At 43.3% G+C, this 23,778-nt stretch overlaps 1 protein-coding gene across 3 annotated transcripts in view; it reads right to left on the reverse strand.

The window, feature by feature from the left end:
* The window catches only part of KDM2B (lysine demethylase 2B), a 103,703-nt gene that overhangs the window by 75,041 nt on the left and 4,884 nt on the right, over nt 1-23,778 (reverse strand). For all 3 annotated transcript variants that reach the window (XM_071445048.1, XM_071445049.1, XM_071445050.1), the window contains exons 4-6: nt 20,289-20,335; nt 4,137-4,315; nt 2,243-2,349 (exon numbers count right to left, since the gene is read on the reverse strand). In XM_071445048.1, the coding sequence (XP_071301149.1) occupies nt 2,243-2,349; nt 4,137-4,315; nt 20,289-20,335 (333 nt within the window). The remainder of the gene's footprint in view (nt 1-2,242; nt 2,350-4,136; nt 4,316-20,288; nt 20,336-23,778) is intronic.

Here is a 23,778-nt window from a genome sequence, read left to right on the forward strand (position 1 = left end):
CTCACAGCAGTAGCTGGGACCAGTATCTCTACAGGAAAAGATCAAGTTGAATTCCCAAAGATGGAGAAAGCCAATCTCTTGAGGAGTTCATCTTTAAACCAGACACACTCATGGAAGAGCAATCTCTTTGAGAGTCACTGAGTGCACAGAAACCACTTTTACCTCAGGATAGCCCCTGCCTGAACTGCAGACAGTCAAAGTTCAGAAGGTAATTTTTAGGAGCGGCATCATTTTACACTCACACCATTCTTACACTCCTGCCAGGGCATCAATGGCAGCACTCAACAGCAGACAGGTTACTGAGAGCTACAGATCTTCGTCCTGATCTGGTACAGCTTCTCTTGTGCTCACAGACTGTCACTGTTTGTTACTGGTTTTGTCTTTGTGGCTTCTTCAGACTGATGAGGAGTTTGTGCCAACAGTGCTGTAAATCATCCTTCTCTAGTCTTTCTGTGAGATGACACTCAGCAGCAACATCCTCATCGCTCCAGCTGCATCACCCTCGCCTTTAACACTCATGCCTGATAACTCCTTTTTCCAACATCAAACTCTATTGTCACATTTCAAGCGTTCACAGTCTTTCAGTGTTTAGCTTCCCTGTACCTATCACATCTACTAGTTTATCAAGCTGTCAACCTCCACCTTCCCTTTGCCAGTGACAGCAACCTCCACGGCATCAGGCATCTCCTGCCTTCCTACCAGGCCACGCTCCACAAATGGGAAAAACTCCATGTCAAAATCTGTTGATTTGGTACATCTCTAAATCCCTTTGAAACCTACCATCTGGCATTCATGATGCAAGTAGTGAACTGCAAGCATATACTCTGCTTTTTCTGCTAAATTCTGTTAGTCATGTAGCTACCTTATCCTTCAAACCATCTCTGCCTTGCTCTGTTTACTTGCTACATCTTTTTCAGCATCTGGAGTGTGCCTGCTCTAGGAGAGGAGTTGTTTCCTTTACTTCTTACCTTGAACTATCCATGAATCCTTAGGCCCTGAATCATGATTCAGTTTCTTAGCTCTGGCAAATTATAAATAATGTTATTTAGCTGACTAACCACTTGAGAAGCAAGCGCTGCTCTGCTGCTGGTTTATTGTGTGACCTCAGGCAAGTCACTTAGGACATTCCCAAATGCATGGAGACTCCAATCCACACCCAGTTACCCTAATGAGCAGTTTGATCTTTTCAAAATGTAGGAACACCTTTAACTTCCACTGAAATCAGTGGAGCTGAGCATAATCCCCAATGCCTGTCACAGAGTCTCTTCTTTTATGGAGACCTTTACCTTCCAAAATGTTTATTTTTACAGAACAAGAGTAAATGCTACACATCACTTCCCGACTGCACACTCCTTTGTATCTGTTGGTACCAATCTATTTTACAGTTTGGAAGGAGTTCTGAGTGATTTGCAGAACACCAGAGGTCGGTTCAACAGCAGAACCTGGGATGCTGCCAGCATTCAGTCTGGCCAATAAAACAGAAACAGCAGTGAAGGGCTTCCAGGATTACCTGGTGTTCATCAGCCATACAGGTCATTACATCATTAAAGGAACCACTATCTCAGCTGTACTCATTCCCATGAAACTTGCAGTGCACATTTTGAGGCCCCCAAATAGTTCCTTTTTCCAATCACCACATAAAAAGTTTCAAGGAACACATTAAAGCAGAAGAAAAAGCCAGGTGAGCCCATGCTTGCCCAAAACAGAGCTGAGATAGAACCAGGACAAACTGCTCTTGTGCTCAGTCTCAAACCTGCCCTGAGCAGGTCCTGAGCCTGGACAGTCAGTCCAGCCTTTGACCTTGCTTTTGAAAAAGTGAATGGAAAGGCAAACTGGCAGAAATGGCCATGACAGAGTTTCTAGGAAGTCACACACACCCATTAAAAATGGACTTCAAGCTCATTTCACAAAACATTTCTCAGCTAATAATGCCTGTCATTAGCAGTTTAGAACCTGGGCAGGGTGTGAGCCCAGGCTCCAGCAGGACTCTGACTATACTGTGTGACATATCTGTGTGACATATCTGTGTGACATATCTGTGTGACATATCTGTGTGATGTGATTTCCTTGGGCAGCACTTTCAGAGAATTTACTACTTAAGGTCAGTCTGTCATTTTCAAAAAAAAGTTGCTCAAAACTGAAAAATTAAAATGCACTTTTCAAAGAGGCTTGAATAAAGACTGTATTCAGCAAAGTTAACATGATTTAAGGCAGTCAAGAGCAGAACTTTTTAAAGACTTACTTTTTCACTTTGGGGTATTTCATCTCTGAAATTGCATTGGTAGCATCCGTCTGTCTCTCCTTCAAGTGCTGTGGCCACATATTGTCCACCCAGTCGACTAAGTCCACCTGAAAGGCCACCAAAATCAACTGTTAGCTCCTGAACACATGGTAGGACATATTCTTGTTGGCTGACACTCCCCCAGTGACAGCAGCAGATGCTCACAGACAGGGAGAACCTTGCTGTTCAGCAAAAGTCCTGTGCACTCAACTTGTTAAGGTGCAGCATTTTATCACCACAATTCAACCCCTTTTTAAAACACAGGGATGGGAGAGTTTTACAGTCAGTTTATCTGAGTGCAAATTCTGTCTCATGTGAGCCCCTTCTCTTGTACTGTCTGTGGCATTTTTGTAGCCAACAGCCTAGAAATTGCATTTATGAACATTAAAAAGCAAACATTAAAGGGATTATATGATGCTAATATCTTCCATTTCAAGGAGGAAATAGGACTGATTCCATCAATATCACAACTGTATGTGAAAACCAAACTTCTTACTGCCCTGATTCTGAAATAATTCCCACATTCTGATATTGCAACCCAGAGTTTACACAGCAGGGAACCTAAACCAGGTATTTCTGCCCTATTCTGGACTCAAAACTCTGCAGGATTCAAGGGAATATCTCATACAAATATATGGGAGCTGACTTTAGGTACTGGACTTCCACAACACCCTCTCTTCTACTCCCATGGGAATGCAAATCTCTCTTTCAGTGAGATCTAAATATTTCTGGTTTTACAAACAACTGTGCACTCAGGCTATTAAAAACAGCTATGAAATAACCATTTACACGTGATAACAGGTACCTAACTGCGTATTTCATTTCTAAGCACCCAGGAAATTTGCACAGATGTTTTAAAAGCTCGCTGAGCACAATGTGTTTGGGAAAACCGGGATCAATTGAACACAAGAAATTCCCCAGAGCACCTTCAAATTGCCCGCTAAGTGTCTGAATGACAGCAAAAATCTGAATGAACTTCTAAATAAGTGTTTAATATTCAAATTTGTGATCTGTGTGTAAAAGAACAAAGGAGTCTAGTTAAGAATTACTTCTACAAGTCAGCAATTAGAGCTGCCATCTATTTGTGACCTGTTCAGGCAGAAGGGTGGTGTTTCTATTGGCTTGGGTAAGAGATGTCCCCAGCAGAAAAAACTGCTGCTGTAACTAGAAAAGGACTTAGAAACCAGGTAAGAAGTGTCTGAAAACAAAACATCATAGAGCTGTAGTTTTACCCCCAGCTACATGCTAGCACAGCACACATGGCTACATTTCAGAGATAAATGAAATCATCTTTACTAAGAAGGTCACAGTTTCATGCCAGTGACTCCATCGGGAATAAAATCACAAGAGCCCTCTACCTTTAGAAAGTCTGTACAAATCTACCCCCTTCCACTACTGCTAATTCTGACATAGCAGTGATTATGCTGATTTAATTATGTAAACATTTCTACATTTAACAATTGTGTTCCCAACTTTTTTTGCTTCGCAACCCCCTGAACATTTCCTTTGGGTAAAAGGAGTGTTCATATATAATGAGTTCAAGCTTCCTGATAGTTTAAGCTTCTTTAGAGGAGAAAAAATACTAGATAATATTTAATTTTGGATGAAGTTTCCCCTAAATACCTTGAGAGGAACTGTGTATCAGTGCAAATTGCATGATTAACAGCTCATCAGGTACCTAATTCCTGTAAATTAAGTTCCACTGTCAAGGAGACCAACTTTCTACTTGGCTAAAAATGAGATCCTGACACTAAACGAGCAGGAGTTCCGGGCACTTCCCCTCACCTTGTTTGAATTCCCCGATTTATTTCTGGGAAGAAGCTGCAATAAAGCCCAGCACCAGGGGCTCCCTTACCACGTTGGGGCGCTTGACGATGTTCTCCAGTTTGGTGTGGCTGAACTCCAGGCTGATGACGTTGTAGAGCTTCTCCCGTTGGGCCTCTGGGGTCTCGTAGTACCTGACAAACTGAGACATGCTCATCTCCACTCCCCTCTGCGTGTTCACATCCATCACATCCACGATCCGGCGGCTTCCTGCAACACAGCAGCACCTCAGAACAGCTGCCTTGCCTTCATTTATGTATCATACATGTGTGTATGTCATTTTATATATCTATATATATATATCAGTTCTCAGTGACTGCAGGGAAACTGCAGGAAAAGAGGATGAGACCAGTACCAGCCCTTCCATGGCTCCTAAGAAGCTCAAACAGTCAGCAAGGAACTAACTTGGAGCTCGACTTTTTGCCCAATGTGACACTGAACAGGTCACCTGGTTCTTCACAGAGATGGAGAGAGCAGTTTCCTCCTTTATGTGAATTGATGTGAGCAGAAGTACATTAAAAACTATGAAGAAGTAATACAATATGGTAGCAGGGGGCAGGCAAGACAAATTGCTCTCCAAATCATACTGCAATTTTCTAAACATCCATATGTCTCTCAAGATGCTTTTACTCATGTACAAAAACTATCCACAAAGAGCAAAAACTGCCTTGCATCACTGGATACTGTAAACTGCTGAACATTCCCAGTTCCAGTGGATGGAAGCACTAAATGCCACAGAGGAGTGAGCCCCCACTTTGGATCTCTCAACAAAAACCACAAGCCTTACTTTCAGCTCCTCGAGTGGCAGACATACAAGTCTCATTAGCACCAGAATGTTGAGCAGCAGTTTTAGTCGAGCCTTCAGCTTTACACAGATTAATCCACAATCTTCTCTTTGGCCAACTGGAAGGTTTCACCTCTCCCAGCAATTTCATCATCCTAATTAGCAGTTCATTTGTGTGGAGTGAACAGGAGCCCATGAGAGACATGCCTCATTTCCAGGAGAGGATTCCAGCAAACAAACTCGCAATGCTTCCAAAAAATCTCTCCAAAACAATTTTCATCGCCAAAGAAATAACTCAAAATAATTTGCATTAATACAAAATGTAGGGCTGCGATGCACCATCAGAGGGAATTATTAATAATTACAGCACCTGGTCTATCATGTGCTTGGGAGCAGTATTTCAGCAAGAGTAATAGCTTGGATTGCTGCTCTCCATTACAAACATCCTTAGCCCCTGATAGCAATGACAGTGACAGATGTGATAATGACTCTGCAAAGGAACTCAAGACCGTAAAGCTTTGAAATCAAAAAGAAAAATTTATATAGTGTTAATCTGGAATAGTTCCACCAGCCTGTCAGTCAAAGTCCTCATTCCAAGGCCAAGGAACAGGAGCCCATCCTCGGACTGGGCTTGGGACTGTCTGGAGTGTTGCCACCTTGAGGCAGGATGGGGAGAGTTTAATTATGTGTGAAAAAGCACAAGAGCCCTTAAATTTGGCATTTGCATGTTTGAAAAAATACATTAAATCTAGTTATGGGTTGGAGGGTTTTGTTGTGTTTTTGGGGTTTTTTAAACTAGGGGAATGGTCTTTTTTCAGTTCCACAGGTTAGCAGCTTGGGGTGGAGTCCTGTTAAACAGGCCCCTAATGAAAGCCAGCAAGGAACTGATCTCTGCTTCCAGGGCCTGGGATCAAAGCAGTGGCTCCAGCCCAGAGGGGCAGAGGACACAGATCCTGAAAGATTGCATTTGAAGGGCTGCGTGGCTGAGCCCGGGATCTGCCATATTTTAGTCTAGGTCTGATCTCAGCTTTGCTGGAAGCAACCTCGTAGAGCCTCTCAATTTTCCTTTCCAAAAGAAAAATCAGCAGTTACCTGATGAATTAAGAGTATGAGGAGCAGTTCAATAGCAGGTTTGTTAAATGAACACGATTATCAATTACAGGCAGAAGAGCTTAAGATTTGAATTGATAATCTCTTGACTCCCAAATTAAAGAGTAATTTGAGGGGATGTTTTTCTCTTAAGCCACAGTACTGTCAAACAAGTCTATACATAATGATTCTTGGAGTACTGCTCACAGAATTTGAGATGTATAATTACAGGTTCACATCCTGGTGTTCACTGCCCACTGCACAGCAGCTCTGGCTCACTGCCAGCTTTATCTCTTCTGTCCTGAAAAAATTCACCTCTTTCTTCTGTCTCCTGTTCCTAGTACAAGGTGAAAAAATATCATCTAGGAGGGTAAAGAGCAAGGAAAACAAGCACAGAGAGGCCTAAAAAGTGATGGCAGGCTGAGAGATCTCAGGTCAGGCTGGATTTCTGAGCAGCTCCACACACATTTTACCACGATCCATTTCTGTTAACCAATTCCTAGGCATCCCCTGATCACACTCACTGTGTTCTCAAAGAAGGGACGCCCTCAATCAGGCCTGGGGCAGCCCAGCAGGTCCCAGCAGGACCTCAGTGACCCTGGCAGCCTCTCACCCTCTTTCCCCCCGTCCCTCACTTCAGCTCATCACCCCTGGATATGGATTAACAAACCCCTGGAGCCTGGCAGAGTCTCTCCCTGCTGACAGGGAGTGTGCACCACTTCACCCTTGACTTCCCTGGATGCTTTTCCAGTGGAGCTCTGCACTGGGGAATGTGGGATGAGGAGGCACTGCTTCCTCTCTGGCAGCAGATGTGACTCAGAGGCAGAGTGGTGCTGCTGGGGGATTTTACAGCCTAAAGAAACATCTTCCTCTCCTGCTGCTTGCTCATGGAGCACAAGTGAATCCCCAAAGGATGACAAAGACAGTAACTAAGAAACAAGCTAGTGCCATCTCTGACAAGAGGAACAGACAACAGCAAGAAGGAGACAGAAGAATCAATTGCAGGGATGTAAGTTGAAAAAAAAATCCATCAGTATGAGCTACAGGAGAACTATGCTTTGCTTAAAACCTTAAAAACGTATCAAGTTACTCCAGCTCATGTATTGGTAAAATTCCCCATTAGAATTAAGGTGACAATAGCATTTATAATATCAGTTCTCTTTATTTAGAGGCCTAATGACCAAGACACTGTAAAGATTCTCATAGATTGAATTGTACAGCATTTCTATATGTTGTAATATAATATTTTTTTCACATAGAAATGAACATTTGGAGGAAAAACAACTTGTGCAGGGTCCCTGCCTCCCACTGCCCACCCTGGACAAGTTGGTTTGGCACAGAGTGGGTCTTCTGGGTTTCTTGGTAAAACGAGAGCAGCAGGGAAGCAAACCTTGTCCCCTTGTCAGAGAGAGAACTGCCCTCCAGGAATGAAGGCTGCACAGGCATCTTCCCTGCACCAGCAAATGATTTCCCAAATCACAGCTCACCAAGCCCACCCCAGACACTTCTGGGATGATGGAATGATGGGCTCCAGCTCTGAAGTCATTCAGCAAAGCTCTTGTTGATCTCCCCTGCAGAGTTTGCACCCACACTTCCCTTCACGTATAAAATATTTTAACGATTTTTCAGAGAGGGAGCAGGGAATGGGAAATGCTGGGGCTAAAATCATATCCTCTGTTGTCCAGCAACTGCCATTTTTTATTTTTAACAAGTGAAGCACTGCCTTCCCCTGCCTGAGCTTCAGGTTATCCAAGCTGCCAGACTCCAGCCTTCAGCATGGCCCATCCTTTTCCATGATGTGGATTTAGCACGGATATTTGGAGCAGTGGAAGCAATGCAAACATGAACCACACAGCAGAGTATGAGAAATGCACAGGAGGTGTGAATCAGAGCTGCAAACGACACCAGAGTTTTCTAGGCTGTGGTCTCTTCTCTAGCACAGCACCAGCAGGAAAAGGTGCAACTCCCCCACAGCAGAGGAAAGAGGAAATGTCCTTTCTGTAAGAATGATTATCAAGCCTGTCCATTAAGAGGATAAAGCTACCTTGGGGAATTATTTTAACCCTCTGTGGCTGAATTGAGATCTGTGCTGAAGGTACAATACAGTGTTGACAACCAGAAACCAACCTCCAACGTGGAGGGACCGGCCCGCTGCTCCTGCCTAATCTTTATGCTTCTTATGAGGAAAAAATCCTTGGTTTGTAAAGCAGCATTTTTGGCAGAGCCTCAGGAAATCTGCCAGCCTCGCTAGCGGGTTAATTGTACCTAAAGACTGAGGCTTTGACTTGCATCCCAGTTAATCCCCCCGGAGCTCCCGGAGCTGGGAGCACGTATTCTTCTGCTGCCCACGGGAGACCATTATGATATCCCCTGCTAACGGGGAGGGATGTGAACCCGAGCAGAAACTCCTTACTCAAGTGGAGCTGTTCCCGACATTCCCTGCATTTCAGAGCCAGGGTAGGAGCAAATTAAGAGGCGCGTCCCGATCCCATCGCTCTCAGTGCCACCAGAGGGCACAGAAGAACAAAGGGAAGCGAGCCCGGCCATCGCTCACAGCTCTCCCCACAGCTCCTCGCCCAGCTCCTTCCCCAGCACCGCCGGCCCCCGGGAACAGCAGGGCATCCCTGTGCCCTCCCTGTGCTGCAATAGGGGCACCCCCTGTGCTGTAATGGGGGCATCCCCTGTACCCTCCCTGTGCTGTAATGGGGGCATCCCTGTGCCCTCCCTGTGCTGCAGTAGGAGCATCCCCTGTGCTGCAATGGGGGCATCCCCTGTACCCTCCCTGTGCTGCAATGGGGGCATCCCCTGTGCCAATGGGGGCACCCCCTGTGCCCTGTGCTGCAATGGGGGCATCCCTGTGCCCTCCCTGTGCTGCAATGGGGGCACCCCCTGTGCTGCAATGGGGACACCCCCTGTGCTGCAATGGGGACACCCCCTGTGCCCTCCCTGTGCTGCAATAGGGGCATCCCCTGTGCCCTCCCTGTGCTGCAGTAGGAGCATCCCCTGTGCTGCAATGGGGGCGTCCCTGTGCCAATGGGGGCACCCCCTGTGCCCTGTGCTGCAATGGGGGCGTCCCTGTGCCCTGTGCTGCAATGGGGACACCCCCTGTGCCCTCCCTGTGCTGCAATAGGGGCACCCCTGTGCCCTGTGCTGCAATAGGAGCACCCCTGTGCTGCAATGGGGGCATCCCTGTGCTGCAATGGGGACACCCCCTGTGCTCTGTGCTGCAATAGGAGCATCCCTGTACCCTCCCTGTGCTGCAATGGGGGCGTCCCTGTGCCCTGTGCTGCAATGGGGGCATCCCCTGTGCCCAGCTCTGCCTTCCCTGTCCCCTCGGCCGCGTCTGTCTGTCTGTCTGTCCCCAGCGCCAGTCTAATAATATAATTATAATTTGTATAATTCCTTATACAAAGAAGTATTTCTCTTTTTTATATAATTTTTTATATCCCAATGCATTAACCTGAAGTATAAGCATACTCCAGGTGGCTGAAAACACAGACCACAAAAATAACAATTATAGAAAGAAAAATAATACATTTTACAAAGAAAAATTATACAAAGAAAAATAAGGTCCAAGAAAAAATGGGATGGGGTATAACTTTGGGGAAAATCTTATGGTTTATTTATCTTAGCAAATTCCTTTTAAGATTAAAAATAATTTAAATTATTTAAATTAATAATTTCCTAAAATGTCTCAAGATAAAGTATATCTAACAGTACAAATATAGAAAAATGTTATAAAAATTATAACCTTTCAGCCCTCTGAAGCCTCATCATCAGCCCATAACAAGGAAAACTTGATTTCCCTCATACTTTGCAATTAGGAAGTGAAAGAAGACTTTCCACTACACTCACATTACCCATCAACATGTGCACCATAGCAGCAATCCTGCAGCTCCCCTCTGGTCTAGAAGGGTATCTGAAGGTGTCAAAGGGTTGCAACACTCCCACACATCTTGTACCCACACTTATGAGAACATCTGAAGAAATATATGTCTATGGTCACATCAAACCTCCACAACATGCTGGTATTTATATCTATTTTTAGATAAAGGCACGACGCTTGAAGGTAGTTCTGAACTAAGGTATATTATTACACTAAGGCATAACAACTACCATAAAATATTTAGGATTTTGGGTGGGATCACTCCAAAATAAGACAGCTCATTTCTAGCCTGGATGAGCTAAAGCAGAGGATGCTTATTGCAGAAACACAGTGTGACTAAAACAGCTGTTCTGCTTGGTTTTTCCACATGGACAATTCATCTTCAAATCCACCTGTAGACAGAGGCTTTGAGATGCCCGACCACACCAACACATCACTTCAATTTCACTTTCATGTCCTGACATCATGGAAATACATTCTCTCAGAAGTTGTATTTTTGTTGTAATGTTCATTCAAAGCAGATTTATTGCTGTTTATATCTGGACATGAACATGACTGTTTTTAGCAAAACTGTCCCAGTTTAACTAAGATTTTTTTTAAAGAGTTTGCCTGTGTTAGGCAAAGGACAAACTTAAAGAGAGCTCAAACAGGAAGTTCAGCTCTAAAAATAGAACTGGTTCTTCTTCCAAAATGGCAAGTCAGCGGACGTGCTAAACATAGGCAAGCGAGTGTTATAATATTTCATTTTTACTTCTAGGAGTAAAAAAAAAGGCTGAATGAGAGAGCATCAAATGCCTTCTTTTTATTTATTTTATTACACAGAAACCCTAATCATGGCTCAAAGTTCACTCACCTGGCACTTCTGATGCACAGAGCCCCAGTGGAAACTTATGACAGAGGTGGAAGGCTATGTCCATTACAGCTTAGCCCAGCCCTGGGTAGTGCTGAGAGCTAAACAAGCACCAAAATAATATAAAAATAATAAATGTATATATATTCCTCCACATTTCTGCAAGGTAGAAAGACAGTGTGAGTTTTCTGCTGGTTCAACTTCCTGAACCACCTCACTATGAGAAGGAGGAAAGCCCGTGCCAGCACACAGGAGGGGATGGGAGAGCAATGCCAGAAGTGAGGAGAGAAGGAAGAGAATGAGCAGGATGCCAATTTAGAGTTGCTTAATTGGTATGGCAAAAAAAGCAAATTGTTGGCTGCAATAGGAAGCACAAGGAGCAGAGACACTTCCCCTGGTCACATAACAGGCAGCAGCAGCAAAGGCAGAGCCAGTTTAGATGACAGAGAGCTGGTCTGGCACCAGAGCTGGTATTGGTATTAGAGGGAGAAGTTTCTATTTCCAGTCTATCAGGAACACTGGGTAAGTTTTAACCTCTGTCTGCCCTAGGTCCTGGTTTCATGATACAAACTGTTCACCAATACTCAAGAAACTGTTGAGGCTTAAATAATTTTTTTTAAGCGGGGTCAGCTCCCTGCCTCTTCCCAGCACAGTTCCCCAAAGATCAGGGGAAGGATGTGCAGCCAGCACCAGCACTGGGGGAAATCCCACGGTGACACCAAGCACAGCCCAGCTCCCTCCTGCTAGTACTGACTGCAGCTTTTCTTCTTAAACAATGAGCTGTCTAAGAGGCACAAAACCAGTGAGTGTTAAATGAAGCAACATCCTCTGAAAGTCTGCAATACAGCACTTTAATAGACAGAGATTTCCACTTTATTTATGCACTTCTCCACCTTAACACTGGTGGATGCCAGAGTCCCAAAGGGTTCCTTCAGAGCTGTTACAAACCACTTCAATTTTCAACAAATTAGAGCCCTCAGACTGTAGGAAAATCACTAATGGAACCTTCACTTGAAAAAAATCCATTCAGAAACGTTGCTCTCCAGTTACTAATTTTAATTCTGCCCAGGAGAGAACACAGTGCAGCTCCACAACTTTGTAATTCTCCCTAGCCCTGGCTAAGGTGGAGGAGATCAGAAATCACATTAGGCTGTCTGATTGACACTCAGGACTGCTGGTGTCCCACAAAGGAGGGAGAGATTCCATGGGAAACAAAAACCCCACCTGCCAAGTCCTGCTGGCCCTGTTCACAGCAAAGTGTGCTGCTCTCTCTATCACTGCTGGCTCATGGCTGGAAAGGAATCCTAAGAACACTTGCTGGAGTCTGGGAGGATTTACCTGGACTTCCTCACAAACTTCTATGGAATGAGGGGGTGAAACAAGTTCTGTAGAGTACAGCAGCCTCCTCAAGGAAAGAGGGATACAGAGAAAACAGGAGAGGTCGCTCAAGGGAAAAGAAAGAAAAAAGCACAAAGACAAAAGGATGAGCCAATAAACCTCCAGTGCTGGACTTTGGGAAGAGAAACCTGCTAGATAGAATTGGAACCAATCATTTCAATGAAATAGCACATTATATTTTATTTTATTTTACTCTTATTGTCCATATGTTTCCTCTTTGCAGTACTTAAATTTAAAAATAAATGCAGCAGCTAGGAGTCTGTCCAGTTCAGACCAACAGTACTTATGAACCCCTTTTGTTGACAGACCATTGGTTTGACTCCATCTGAGCTTACAGACACTGGGAAATTATCATTTTCAGTGGTAACATTTATTTGCTGATTTTAGGCCTGACTTAGCACATTTCCCAGTTTAGAGCATGAAGCATGTTGACAGGCCCAACAGCAAGACTGTGAGCAATTTGGAACTTGACTTTAAAAACAGAGCATTTTAAAAAAAATAATGTAAGTTTTTCAAACAAGCTTTGGTCACAAAACAACATGACAGAGGAAACAATTTATTTTTATGGACTGGATGTCAAACACATGTTTCTGAATAACATCTGAGACAAATCAGTGGGGCCCTGATGAAAGTTGCTTTCTGATGCTCCATTTTTCCCTTTGGAAAGTTTGTAGGCAGGTACATAACCCAGCTCCCTGAAAACACAGGGTTTGAGCTGGGAGCCTCAGACCAATGGGAATAGCAGTGACATGTAATTATTTTACAGTCTCTTGTGAGGAACAGCCCAGTTCAGCCTCCTCCTGCAGGGAGCCGTCTTTATCTCCTGTTTCTTGGATCCCCTGCTCCTCTCAGCTGTCTCTGTGGATCTGAGTCCCTTGATGAACTCAGGGTGTGACCTGCAGGGCCCAGAGGCTGAGGTACCCTCAGTTGGAATTCTCACAGCCTGAGGAACACGTTCACAAGTTGGTATAAAACTACACAGACATTGGCCTTCCAAACTATGGATGTTTCTTTAACTCAGTTTTCTTAGTATTCCAACAGTCCCACTTACATGAAAAGCAAAAAAAGCAGAACCCAGAGAGCAGGACAGGCACAGATCACCCAGTGAGGCACAAAAACCCCATGAGAAATAAGAGGAGAAATCTTACAATGGTGGGAAATATTTCATCCAAGTACCTCCCCTCCCATGAGATCAGTGATGACTCCTCTCCCCTAGGAGAGCCTGGCCCAGTGTGTTTTGAAAAATGCATTATTTGGGTCCCAGGAGCAGAGCACAGACCTTGCTTCCTCCTTGTGCCTCCACACAAGGCTCCTGGAGACACAGCAGTTACTGACTCCTGACTCAGCTCTCTGCTCTCCCAACTGGCACTCCCATTGACAGGACAAATCCCCACACCAGGGGAGAACCATACATCTTAATCAAGACTTAGATGCAAGTCTGGGGGCAGACTTTTGCACTTCCTTTGAGCAGCCAGTTTAATTTTGGGAAGTGCTCCTTACAACAGAGCCTCTCTAATGAGCCTCCCTCCTAACTCCTCCGGGTCTCCAATTTCACAACTTCCTTGAAACAAATGGAGCGTTGCTCTATAGAAAAAGCAACACTGAGTCCCTATTCAGCAGAAATGATGGAAAGTTTTCTGAGCTGCAGTGTGTGGCTGCTTTGTCCTTCTTTTGTATCTACATGGCTAATTTTCTTTCACAGGATGGAGAACTGTACGTTGATTAAGACAAAATTTCCCCTACTTGCCTGCAGACCACACTACGAGCCTCTCGACTCGCTTTGTAGTTGGATGTGAATTCAACCATGATACAATTTTCAGAACAGATCAATTTGAGAGGAGCAGCAAACACGCAGGAGGAATGAACCAAAAAATCACTAGGAAGCAGCTACTCAGGGACACTCCTGTGATTTGCTTTCAGCTTTTCTGAGTAGCTGCTAACAAAAAGCTGAAGGTTTGCACAGCCAGCTGGGGGACCATTGTGCAGACACAGCACAAGAAATGTATGCTAATGTAAAAGGAGTGTTTTACACCTCTCTGCCCTCCCTCCTGCCTTTACCCACCTGACCTGCAGTCACCACCAGCACCACAATTTTCTCTTCCATGGAAATACTGCCTATGATTCTTGATTCAGTACTGAATGAAATTTATACATGTCTATGTGTACACATCTGTAAGGGTGTGTACAGTTTTTAATAGGTATATAAAACGTTTTATAGAGGCAGAATAATTATTACCTACAATGTTTATATCTCTTTCTATTCCTTTTTCAATGCCACCTGCTTCCAGAAGCATGGGTTAGGGGGGCTCTTGTCTCTCTGTGAACTACCTGGCATGCATATTCCCATTTTAACTGGAATTTCTGGGGACTACAGCAGTGTGTGTATTTAAGAAAACAAAAATGGCTGGATGAAAGATGCAGAGCCTCACATAGCTTATGGCTGTTTGGTACATTTGATGGGCAGAAATTCTTTCTGTCCCAACTGAATTTAAATTATTTACATCAGCCTGCTGACATTAACTGCTCAGGGAACTTGTTCCTCCCCACCACAGTCCCTGCACAAAGAAGCCATGGCTTCCTACATTCACTTCATCATTTACAGGTTACAGGAAAACTAGAAACTGAGACTCCCCAAATTCTGATTTTAGCAGATGATTTCACTTTTCTGCCTGGTTCCCACCTGGGAAAACAAGGCCACACTTTTTACTGTGCACCATCACACTGCAGAACTGCAGTTCCTCCTAGAATGAGGAAAATGTTGCAATACCAAACTTCACAAACCTTACTTAGGGCTCTGCTCTGTGGGGGAAAAAAATAAATCTAAACATCAGGGAAATACTCCTTTGCAGGTCTGATTTCACCCACTGATGTTAATGAAAGCTCAGATCCTCACTTCAGTGCCCTGTGATGCACGTAGTGAATAAACCATGAGCAGATGTGTAACAGCACACAGCATCTCCTCCAGAAATTGTCAGCAGGGTGAGGGAAGGCTGACCTGCACTAGCAGTGCCAAGCCCCCCCTACTTATAGGACTTTCCCCTTGAAAATATCAGGGATTTAATGATGTAACTTATTCTATTATCTTGCCCCACTGACACCATGATTATAAACTCATAGCTGAGGCACAGGCCTTCACACATATTTCTTTAAACAGTCAATTTGCAACTGAAATTTTTGGCTCAGTTCCTGTTCTTTGGTGTTTCTAATGAAAAGGCAAATCCCAGCAATAATCAAGTATTTCTTCAGCTACTCCCACCAAAGAAAGCAACAGGATATGTAGAGCCTTGGTTTTCCTTTCACCCTTTGTCTTGAGATCAAAGCCTGCTGCCAGGTCTTTAGGGATTTGACAGAATCCCAGGAATCAAATATTGCAATGATCTATTAGGTCACATCTTGAGCATCATCTCCTTGGGCAGATGAAGATTGGTCTTTGCAACAGTTACTGGAGCTTGCTTATACTTGCTCTTCACTGCCATACCTCAATGCACAAATTGTATCACAATTAAAAGCTTTGCTGCTTTCAACTTTGCTTGGATTCTTTATTCACCAAAGTCTTTCAGTGCAGTTTGTGAACACAGCAAGCAAACATTTCCTACACTTATGAGCATCAGGGCCCAGTCCAGTCTACAGCACCAGATTTTAATAGCAAATTGCATGACTGATGACACATCCTCTGCTGCTCCTACACTTTTTTTTTTTTTTTAATTCTATAAATAAACCCGTAGTGAGTTAGTTAAATAAAATCAATCAGTGAGTTGATGTCAGTTGTTAGACCACCCCATGAATAGTCTAAGTCCTGTACTTGCACTGTTCCCACTGACACAATGCCTGGCTGGGCACGGTGAATTCCATAGGACAATGCTGCTGATCCTACAGAAGTGACCGCTGTGGTCACAACTTTAACCTCTTCAGCCCAGAGATCACAATAACCCAAAGTCTCTTTTCTTTCTTACAATCCTCAGCATGTTTGAAATCTCCCCTTTTGCCACCTGCTGGGATTGCAAGCTCCACTTTGGGGGTGCACAACAAATACCTACCCTGGCACACAAAGCTGCACCAGCCCAGAGAGGGAAGAGCTGATGCACATCACAGAGCCAGCACCACTTCCATTCATTTAGCTTTTTATTTACTTTACTTAGGTGTGAGTGTAAAAGCTGGGATTCCAAAGCCTTAGACTGTGTGCCTGTGGCAAGCAAACTGAAAATAGGTCAGCTAAAAATTAGAAATAAATGCAAATACATCCAGACTGGCCACTACTGTTTAGAGAGAGACACTGTGCTTGTGCAGGGCCTGCACACCTACCCAGGGAGCTCCTGGGCAGACTGGGACAGCCCAGGCACTGCCCAGTCACAGGGGGAGGCACTGCAGGTGCCACAGCAAAGCAGATACTCCTCTAAACTCAACCCATGGTGACCCAAGAAAACCTCTCAAAAAGCCCCAATAAAAAGAAGTGATCAGAGAAAGAGCTCAGAGTGCTAGGCTGAGGACACATCCATGAGCAGCTCCTCTCTCTCTCCCCCTTACATGGTCCACAGCTTCCACACGTGCTCAGGGCTGCCAGCTTCGCGTTGTGTGACGCCCATGAAGGACAAGATAAAGACAAAATTCAAACAAATGACAAAATGGAAGGCTTTGGTTCTGTGACATCAAAGACTGAAACAAATGACTGCATTGAGTCCTTGAATTCAGGAGTGGCAAAGGCTGGAGAGGGTCCACAGTGACCAGGGCAGCCCTGGCTTTCAGCAGCTTGCTGAGCAAGGCAGTCACCCCTTTACCTCCTTGCTCAGCCCCAGACAAGCAATGCCACTTGTTGTGCAGAGCACTTGGCATAAAACTCTCACTCAGGTCCTTGTGTGCAGAGGGTGGAGCTGACAATCTGGGAAAATACACTTTTGCTGTTCTGCCCATCTATGACAGGCACCCCTGCAGAAATGACACCAAAGTTTTTGTGCAGATGTGGCAGATGTTTAAGGACATTCTAAAAGGGCCAATGACCCTCAATCAAATTTTAAATCAGCTTATGAAGAGATGACAGTGACATTCTGCCCTTCAGAATTAGCAATCAAATCTACCTAATGCAATGAAATTACAAAGCTTAAAAGTTATTAAATTACAACAGAGCTTTACATCTTTCAAGAGTTGTCTCAAGTTCCTGAGCAGGCCAGGAATTCCTTTCCACTTCTCCATTTGTATTCTTGGCTCACAGCCATTTCACAGATGAGACATTTCCAACTGCTGAAATTAATCCATCAGCTCAGGTTTTACAGAGCATCCAGGAGATGGTTTGGATGGAGGTGGGAGTCTGGCTCTGGAAAGGAAAGCTACTGTAGGGCAGAGCTTCACACACACATTGCACATGGGTGCACAGTCAGGCACTCGTGTCAGAAACAGGAGGTCATGAACATCACCAAACTGAATTACAGCTGCTTGCTGCATTTTTTAAGCCAGGAAAACAGAAAAATCCATCAAGCAATGTCAATGTTTCTTTGGAAGTCTGACAAAAGACTAAAAAAGAAACACCTAAGCTCAAGTATACAAAAACAGCAATCAACCCATCCTTTTTGTATTCTCCTTATTATTGCCACAGAGCAGAGTTTTCAAAGGGAGATTTTAAAGCTTGTTGTTATTTCCCTGTGACTTTTAGGTTCTCCCCTGTGAAGATGGTACAACAGTCACATTAGAAATGGAAAGTAAGATTTCAGCAGAGTTTGGGACCAAAGGCTCATTAACTTCCCATGGAATTTATGTGCTTTGGAAAAAGCCAGCACCATGTCCTTCAAGGGCTCTGTAACAAATGAGCTTCCCCTGATTCAATAAGAAAAGAGAAGAAATGAGAGGTTTAAAAAGCACCAGCAAACTCTGATGATGAGCATTTAAAAAGCCAACAACGTTTTCCAGACTGTGTTCTCTCTCTATTGACTCCCACACACAATCAGATGCAGAGTTATGATCATTCCATTTCACATTCACCAAACTTCCTTCCCTCCCCAGGTTCAGCAAAGGATTGAATAAGTTCTCAAAATACCACACATTGGAAATGCAAACCTGGAGGTTCAGGAAGATCTGAGGGATCTGCCACGACATCTCAACATCTCCAGTGACAGGAGATGTTAATAAAACAAGACTTTTTATGTCCTTTATTTGAACATTAGATAGTGAGTGTAACACATGTAACATAAAACTAGAAAAAAATATCAGCAATGATAAGCTATAGGAAGATGCTCACTAGTGTTTCCTGAAATAATGAGTAGATAATTTTAAAATTTGGCATGGAGACAGGAATTCCCCCATGTGCTCTCAGTGTCAATGTGGCTGTTCCACCCAGCACAAATTCCACAGCGAGAAAAACGATTTGCCACAAGAACTCTGATTTTTCAGGTACAACTCACAGTCCAGTTTCCAGATATTTTAGATCTTTTGATTCACAGTTTCCACCTGTGATGCCAAAAGTCATCAGCTGTATTATAAAAAGGGCAGGTGACAATGTTCTGGACCACATTATGGGCTCAGCACAATGACTCCAGAGGGAGTTTGCCCAAACATGATGTGAAAGGATGCATGATGTGATATCTGGCCAAGAGCAGGTACAAGGATTGCTGATCCAGCTGTGAACAGGCACACTCTAACATTCAACTTAATGTCAAAGTTAATAACAAATGTTATTTCTGCTCTATTGTTTCATAAATGCAATTTTATTTATAAATATCCTCTCGCTTTGCTGGCCATGTACACAGGAATCTCCACCCCCTAACACTTCAAAGGACATCAGTCTTGAGGAAATGCAACTCCCACACTTTGACTGTTCTACAGGAAAAACACTGTTGTTATGCAACACTACCCTGTTCCAAAACACCTCAACGTCAGACCCTCAGCTCCAGCCTCAGAGACAGAAACTGCAGTTTATCAGCCATGGAACAAGTTCAGAAAACTGCAACAGGGTCCAGATAATTACAGGGTTTATACAAGGCTCCTCCACAGCAAAAAGGCTTTTTTCTGTACCTGCAAATGTGCACATGCAGGTATTTAGGAGATCCATAACATTTAGGAGTTTATTTTCTAATTTAACGCAGATTGACCATCAAATAACACTTCCCACCCTACTTCCCAAACATTTTCTGCCAGATATTTGGGGCTTTTTTCCTGAGCTTATAAATGGTCATAAATTAAGCAACATTGCTGAGTTGTTTGTGAAGGAAGGTTATCAGAGATAACCCCTCTCTCACTGATAACCCCAAGTGAGCAGAAATGAGGCACAAGTTCCTCTCCTTTGTTTTTCTTTTCCAGACTTGATATTCCTATTGACAATAAAACTCAAAGAGTAATTTTTAAAAACACTTGTCTTTGAGAATGCAGCATTTGACCTAATTTTAAAGATAAACTGCTGCCACAAGACAGGTAAATAAACTGAGTTAATTCTAACTAGCAGGAATGCAGTTAAAAATCTCCAAGAACTGCAGCAAACACATCCAACATCCAGCTTGCTCCACAGTGACAACTTCATGGAGTGCAGGATCACTATTGAGTAACAATTTCAATAACAATAAATAACATACCCATCTTCAGTAAAAACAGATTTCAAAGAAAATACAGTATAATCTCCTAGTCAAGCTGTAGCTTTTCTTGGAGTTAAAACACATTAATTTTGCAAAGATTGCTAGGAAACATTTGATGACAGTCACCAGTTCTCTGGTTTGTGTCTCATCAAAAGCCAGGCACTTTGCAAGGCTTTGTGCTCAGCCTCTCTTTACAACCTTCCCTCAAAGCACCAACCTGGCCTGACACTGATAAATCCTGAGGGGACAACACAGGCAAAAGGTGACACAGCTCCAGTCACACCTTTTACAAACAGATGCTCTACAACAGATTTAAAAAAAAAATAGGAACTCGATCAATAGAGCTGCTGCTTTCCAGGATCACAAAAGTGTTTGTAGGACACCTGTTAAGAGCAAAAGCATTCCCTCCCTTCCAAATGCCAATTATCCAGCATGAAATCGGAGTCCGGTCAGCACAACTACTAATTAGGGTTCTCCCGGCCTTTTTAATTTACAAATTGCTTCTCCATGCCTTCTCCCAGATTCTGAGAGTTATCACAAATGTCTACAAACACAACTGGACAAGTATTTAAAAGCAATTCTGTTCTGTATAGAGTTAATCCAGTGCATTCAAAATAACTCACCCACTAATAGCTTCACATCTCTGACGGTGAAATCCGGGTCAGGCATTCTGTAATTAGCAAAGAAAGCAAAGTTAAATACTGTCAAGATAAGCATGGGTACACTCTCGTTACCATAATAAAGGAGAAATAAATGTATGGTGCTCTTTGTCCATAGTGCAGGAGGTGGAATCCAGCAAGGCCCCTCTGAAGTGTGGACAGTGCAAGTTTTAATGACACACATGACATCTTTGCATTGGCAAGTGTACAACAGTTTTTCTACTCACAATGAAAGAGAAGAGGTGTCTTTTTGAGCACTTTTTATCAGCACCAGAGTGGGAGAGAAGGGAAGGGGATTGGGAGTGATTTCAATAAAATCCTCAATGTTTATAGCTTGTTAAGCAACTCGTGGTGCCTCATGTCTGTTCCCCAAGGTGAGCATTGTCACACTTGCCAAACTGAGGCACAGAGCAGTGAAACAACCTGCTCAAAGCCACATCATCACAGGTAGGAATCATGGCTTGGAAATAATATATATTTTAAAAAATTTAAAAAATAAAGCCCCTTTGTTTTAATGACTATTCCAAACCTCCTTGTCTGGCAGAAGACATCTCGGCTGTATTTGGTGGGTTGGGAAATTGTTCAATTCAATTTGGGCTAATTCAGAGCTAAATTAAATGGTAGCATAATTGGTTCAGGGATGTTGATGCTTTTACAGGATCACTTCTAACACAGGCAATGTTTTAGGGCATAATGTAATTAGAGAGTAGCCTGGTCCAGAAGTGAGTTCTACATGTCAGGGAGAGAGTAAAATTCTGCAGCATAGAAACTGGATGAAAAAAGAAAATAAAAACAGTGCTGAGGTTTTAAGGGTGATTGACTTCATTTTACTGACAATATTTCACACTTCACATTGCACAAAAGCTGACTGAGGAATTGTAATGAAAAACAGCCCAGTGGGACGTGCCAGCTCAGTGCTCTGCCCCTCTTGTACTGCCCCACGTTGAAGAGAAACAATTTTCTTCTGGACTTTTGACATTATTTAGTTGAAAATTGAGCAATCCAGCCCATGGGCAAACATGCAGAACAATAATTTTTACTATTAGGAAAGCACTGAAAGGTAAAGTTAAAAACTGCATTTACTGGCATGCGCATATCTTGAGAACTATTTGCCAAATTCTCTTTGTCCACTTTCTTTCACCCTTATCACCTTCCTCTGGTGGGATGCAGAGGCTGGACAGTATCTTTTGTTAGTTCTCTGCCAACCCTCACATCTTTGCATTTGGCTGTGAGGGCCTCACAGCTTTGGAATTCACTCCCTCTCTGGAATGAAACAGCCTGAATCTACTGACCTTCAGGGTTCATTCAGAGCTCATCTTTTCTTTCCAAGCACTAGAAAGTCAGAAATAGGGGAAAAGAAACAGGAACCATTTGTGGGCAACAAGAACATGCCAGGCTTGTCTGCAAATGACACAGCTTGCTTGTATTTGGTGTCAGAAATGTCCAACAATTAGATAGGCAATCTTTTTCATATTTATATAAATCAAAATAAAAATCAACTAGCACACTCCCTCTTACACAATTAGGGCTGGTTTGCTACAAAACTATGATAGCAAAAATCCCCAAACCAACTGTTTTCTTGAATGTCACCAGTCATTTGGTTTTCTGTTTATAAATCCAGAACAGCAGCAATGCAAGAACTGTGCAGAAATGCTTTTCCCTTGATGTTATGCAATTTTCAGACAAATGTATCTGTGTAAAACCACCATGAATGCTTCCAAAGATTTCAAATATCATAAACGGTGGTGAAGAATAGTACAGCAGGGTGACTTAACTCCAAAATATCACTGACTACATTGGAGATGTTCAGCAGTCTGTAATAAACAAATTGTGTTGCTGGTTTCCTCAGCAGAAGAGAAATGCAAACACCTCAGTCTGCACTGGGTGCATTTTTGCAAATGTTTAAAGATTTGCTAGAGAACCTATTCAAATCCTAATGAGGATGAGCTCTGGCCAGCACAGGTATCTGATTAACTACAAAACAATGCAAGCTGACTGCTGTTCAGATAAGAGATAACACCTCTCCAAAGAGCATTCTCTTCCTGAGCTGCAATCTTGGAAACAGCCCTCCGAGAAAAACAGCTTCTCCTCTGCTAAGAGATCACAGCGGGGCTTTCCTGCTTTCAGACCTACCAGTAGCAGTTCATGATGGTCACAAGTACAGAGGGAAGCAATTTGCAGAGTTTCATTGTAAGGATTTTTCCTCATTCCTCTCATTCCTTGCCATTTCAGAGCACCTCCAAGCACAGCAACCAAAGTGTTCAGCTCTGTACCTCTGCCAGGCACAGACATGCGGGCTGAGTGCTCAGCACAGCAGAAGTGGAAGCTTGCATCAGCAGATATTCAAAACGTCCAAAGTCAAAAAATCATCTTATGTCAAAAGTCACCCTACAGATCTGGATCACCCAATCCACCACAGGATGATGTTCACAGCCTCCTGTGACTGAAGCCTAGGAATGTTTGTGCCTGCAGGATGAGCTCTCATTTCCACACTTCTTCACTCTGGAGCACGAGCTGAACTGGTACCATTGGCACAGCAGCAGGAGCTGAAACATCTTCCCAGTTTTCTTCTTGAACTGGGAGGAATTTCATGGGAACTTCCCCAAGTTCCCATGGAGGAGGATCTGGGTGCTGGGAAGGTGCTGGGAAGGTGCTGCTCTGGCTCCCAAATACTCCCCAGCCTCACTGAACAGCTCATGGCTTCTTCAGGAAGAAATTCTTGAAGCTTTTAGCACTTGTCCCTTAGAAGCAGCAGTTTAAAACCAATGCATACAGAGAGAGCCTATTGAGCACTTCTTGTTGAGAGTTCAACATATGAAACTATTTCACTCCATCACCAGAAACATCACAGCAGCTCCTGTTTGCTGTGATAGTAAAAGGACACATGGTTGTCAAATACCCCAAACTCTGCTTGTCTCATTCTTTAAATTATACTGGGGTGGCTTGATTCCTTTTAATTAACAATTGGGAGTCCTTGGTCCCCTAAACTAGGAAGAGTTCCACAGCTGGAAACTAAAGCGAAACTGAGCAAAGTAATGATGCTTTCAAACATTATTTTTCTTTCTTCCAGCAATAGTCAGTTACATGATCCTAATTTCCAAAAGTATCAAGTAACATTCATCTAAACTATGGATTAAAGACTGATAATGTTAATGCTTTTAAGACTTTTCTTTTAGACACTGTCACTGTCACAAACAAAGTTGCAGGATTCTCTTATTAAAATACCAAATCCTTTATACTGGATATTAACCAAATGCCACCTCAAAAAGGCTGCAGCAATCTCATATTTAACTAGACATTATTAAATATTTACAAAGCTGTAACATTCTGAAGAGACATAATTATAATGGAAAACGACAGGCATCATTAGAATTCCACCTGCAATGAATGAAAGAATTGAGAAGTCAAAAATTGAAGGGAGTTTGTTCTGTCATTACAGCATGGATTGGGTGCA

The sequence above is a fragment of the Agelaius tricolor genome, unplaced genomic scaffold (genome assembly GCF_023055355.1).
Source record: "Agelaius tricolor isolate 1412-34295 unplaced genomic scaffold, bAgeTri1.0.p SCAF_20, whole genome shotgun sequence".
Taxonomy (NCBI): domain Eukaryota; kingdom Metazoa; phylum Chordata; class Aves; order Passeriformes; family Icteridae; genus Agelaius; species Agelaius tricolor.